At 38.6% G+C, this 2,705-nt stretch overlaps 1 protein-coding gene across 1 annotated transcript; it reads left to right on the top strand.

The window, feature by feature from the left end:
- The first annotated feature begins 233 nt into the window (after positions 1–233).
- Positions 234–1,169, top strand: LOC124091232 (olfactory receptor 52J3). The gene has a single exon (XM_046442202.1). It carries the CDS (start codon positions 234–236, stop codon positions 1,167–1,169), a length of 936 nt encoding a protein of 311 aa, XP_046298158.1.
- Positions 1,170–2,705: the final 1,536 nt, after the last annotated feature.

The following is a 2,705-nucleotide window of genomic DNA, read 5'->3' as shown; positions in this document are numbered from 1 at the left end:
GGAGTCAACAGTCAGAATGAAAACTCTGAATCTGACCATGCCCTGAACCATTTAAATGGCCAAAAGGATGATCATACAAGCTTTGATAGAAGGCCTGTTCTCATGATAAATGTAACTTCGACTCTGCTGCAACATAGAGCCAGCGATTTAATGTATCATCTCCTTCCTCATCTTACTTCTTTTGCTTTGTCCCCAACAGGAGGAAGAGTGTCACCTATTCTGACCAGGGTAGGATGGTATACCACAACAGGAGTGTTCTTCACCCAGCCACATTTTTTCTTATTGGAATCCCAGGTCTGGAAAAGGTCCATGCCTGGATCTCTCTGCCTTTCTGCTGTATCTACCTTGCGGCTTTAATAGGCAATGCCACAATTCTGACAGTCATCAAGGCAGAGAAGTCTCTCCGAGAGCCCATGTTCTACTTTCTGGCCATCCTTTCAACTATTGATTTGGCCCTTTGTACAACCTCTATACCTCGCATGCTGGGTATCTTCTGGTTTGATGCTCATGAGATTAACTTTGGAAGTTGTGTCGCTCAGATGTTTTTGATTCATACCATCACTGGCATGGAGGCTGAAGTCCTGATGGCCATGGCCTTTGACCGTTATGTGGCCATCTGTGCTCCACTCCATTACACAAGCATCTTGACATCTCGCGTGCTGGTGGGCATCAGCATGTGCATTGTAATTCGTCCAGCTCTGATCACATTCCCCTTCATCTATCTCATTTACCGCCTACCTTTCTGTCAGGCTCGGATAATGGCCCATTCCTACTGTGAGCACATGGGCATTGCCAAATTGTCCTGTGGAAATATTCATGTCAATGCTGCCTATGGGCTCTTTGTAGTCTCCCTCTTTCTTCTGAACCTGGTTCTTATTGGCATCTCTTACATTCACATTCTCCGTGCCGTCTTCCGTCTCCCATCACAGGATGCACGGCTGAAGGCTCTAAGCACATGTAGTTCTCATGTTGCAGTCCTCTGCGTTTTCTATGTACCATCCCTCTTCTCCTTCCTTACTCATCGATTTGGACACAAAATACCACAGTACATTCACATTTTGGTTGCAAACCTCTATTTGGTTATTCCACCTTCACTTAATCCCATTATTTATGGTGTGAGGACCAAACAGATACGAGAGAGAGTTCTTCATGTGTTTACCAAAAGATGACACTCATATTTCTTTTCTAAGGATTTTGAACTTTCTTGGGAGACTCATGCTCTTGCCTTAATGACTGTCTCCTTTTCCTTCCTTTATTGCTGCCAATTTTCAGTACAAGTTGGTGTGTTCCTGGCTGTAGACAAATGGATCCAGAGACTTGTAGAAACTTCATTGTATCTCAAGTTCGAAGACTGATGGGCTATCCCAAAAGGAATATCTTGGGAGAGAGTTGTGTGGCCTTTGCCTGTATGACTTGGAAATGAACTTATCATACTGGGCCTCTTGTGCTCTACGATTTGAGATATGTGGCACTGGAAATGTGACCTGTCAACCCCTTTTGTTCTTCCTTCTTTCCTTTTCTGTTTTCTTCCATTCACACATTCATACATTTGATTATTGATTTAATTTGCATTCACTTTGTGTTCTATTATATACCTTGAATCATTTTTAACTGCTGGGGATAAATCAAGACACCAAATTAACACAAATGTCTGACTCTGTGGACCTTGTACTTTGTTACTTTGTTGTGTTTTTGTAAAGCCATGTCCTGGGTTGAAAACAATCATTGCCAAATCTGTAAGTTCAAGTGGAATCATCTGCCAAATACATAAGATATAGTGCATGGAAAGCCAAAGCAAATATGTTATTTCAAGACTATATCTCACACATAGCAACAATAACATCACTGATTGACCCTCTGCCTTGAGCTCCTGGTAGAAGCATAAGTGAGTTCTAATAATCTAGCTAACTATAGTTTTTCTCTTTATGTGATATATGCTTGTCTTTTAAATCTGGAAATAAGATTCTGGATGGCAGCAGCATAAGAGAGGTGGACACCAAAGAAGAACAGAAAGATGTACAAGAAAACTATATTCTTGTTTTATTCAAAGTAGGGTCGTTTTAATGGAAAATTAAAAAAAATAAAATTAGAAAATTTTAAAACTATATATAGAAGAGATAAAAAATATGCAATTTGAAAACATCAATGGGATGTTTCACTTCATGCAGTTTTGTTTTTACAACCCATAGTTGACACTAAAATACTCTATCCCCAAATCCAAAGACTTTCATCTGGGAACCATGATATATCACTAGTTCCTCCACAGACTTGAATGTAAAAGCTGCAATTTTAGCTTTGAAGAGCCCCTTTCAAATGAGCTTGAGTGAGGATTTTTTAAGCAGTTCATTAATAAAATTGCCAATAACAAGCTGTAAAGTTTGTGTCAACAAACTTGTCAACATTATTCTACATGTTTTTGAAATTTTAATATTGAGACTATTTTAAAAAGAAGCTAAAGTAAAAATATTACAATTTTTTTCCTGCAAACAATAATGAACTTACATTGCACCCATCTCAGATAATGCTTAATTAAATATATACAACATTAAAGTAAAAATCACCATTAAATCTGCACCACCCCAGCTTCCCTCTCATTTGTCCAGAGGTGAATTCTAGAATGTGCTTGTCTGATAATGGAGTACAAATTTTTAGTTTTACAACTACACATAGTATTTATGTTAAACTATTCATTGACTTACATAGAT

The sequence above is a fragment of the Marmota monax genome, unplaced genomic scaffold, assembly GCF_021218885.2.
Source record: "Marmota monax isolate L192 unplaced genomic scaffold, Marmota_monax_Labrador192_F-V1.1 WCK01_AAM20220418_F8-fsc00068, whole genome shotgun sequence".
Taxonomy (NCBI): domain Eukaryota; kingdom Metazoa; phylum Chordata; class Mammalia; order Rodentia; family Sciuridae; genus Marmota; species Marmota monax.
This window is presented reverse-complemented; position numbering and strand designations above follow the sequence as displayed.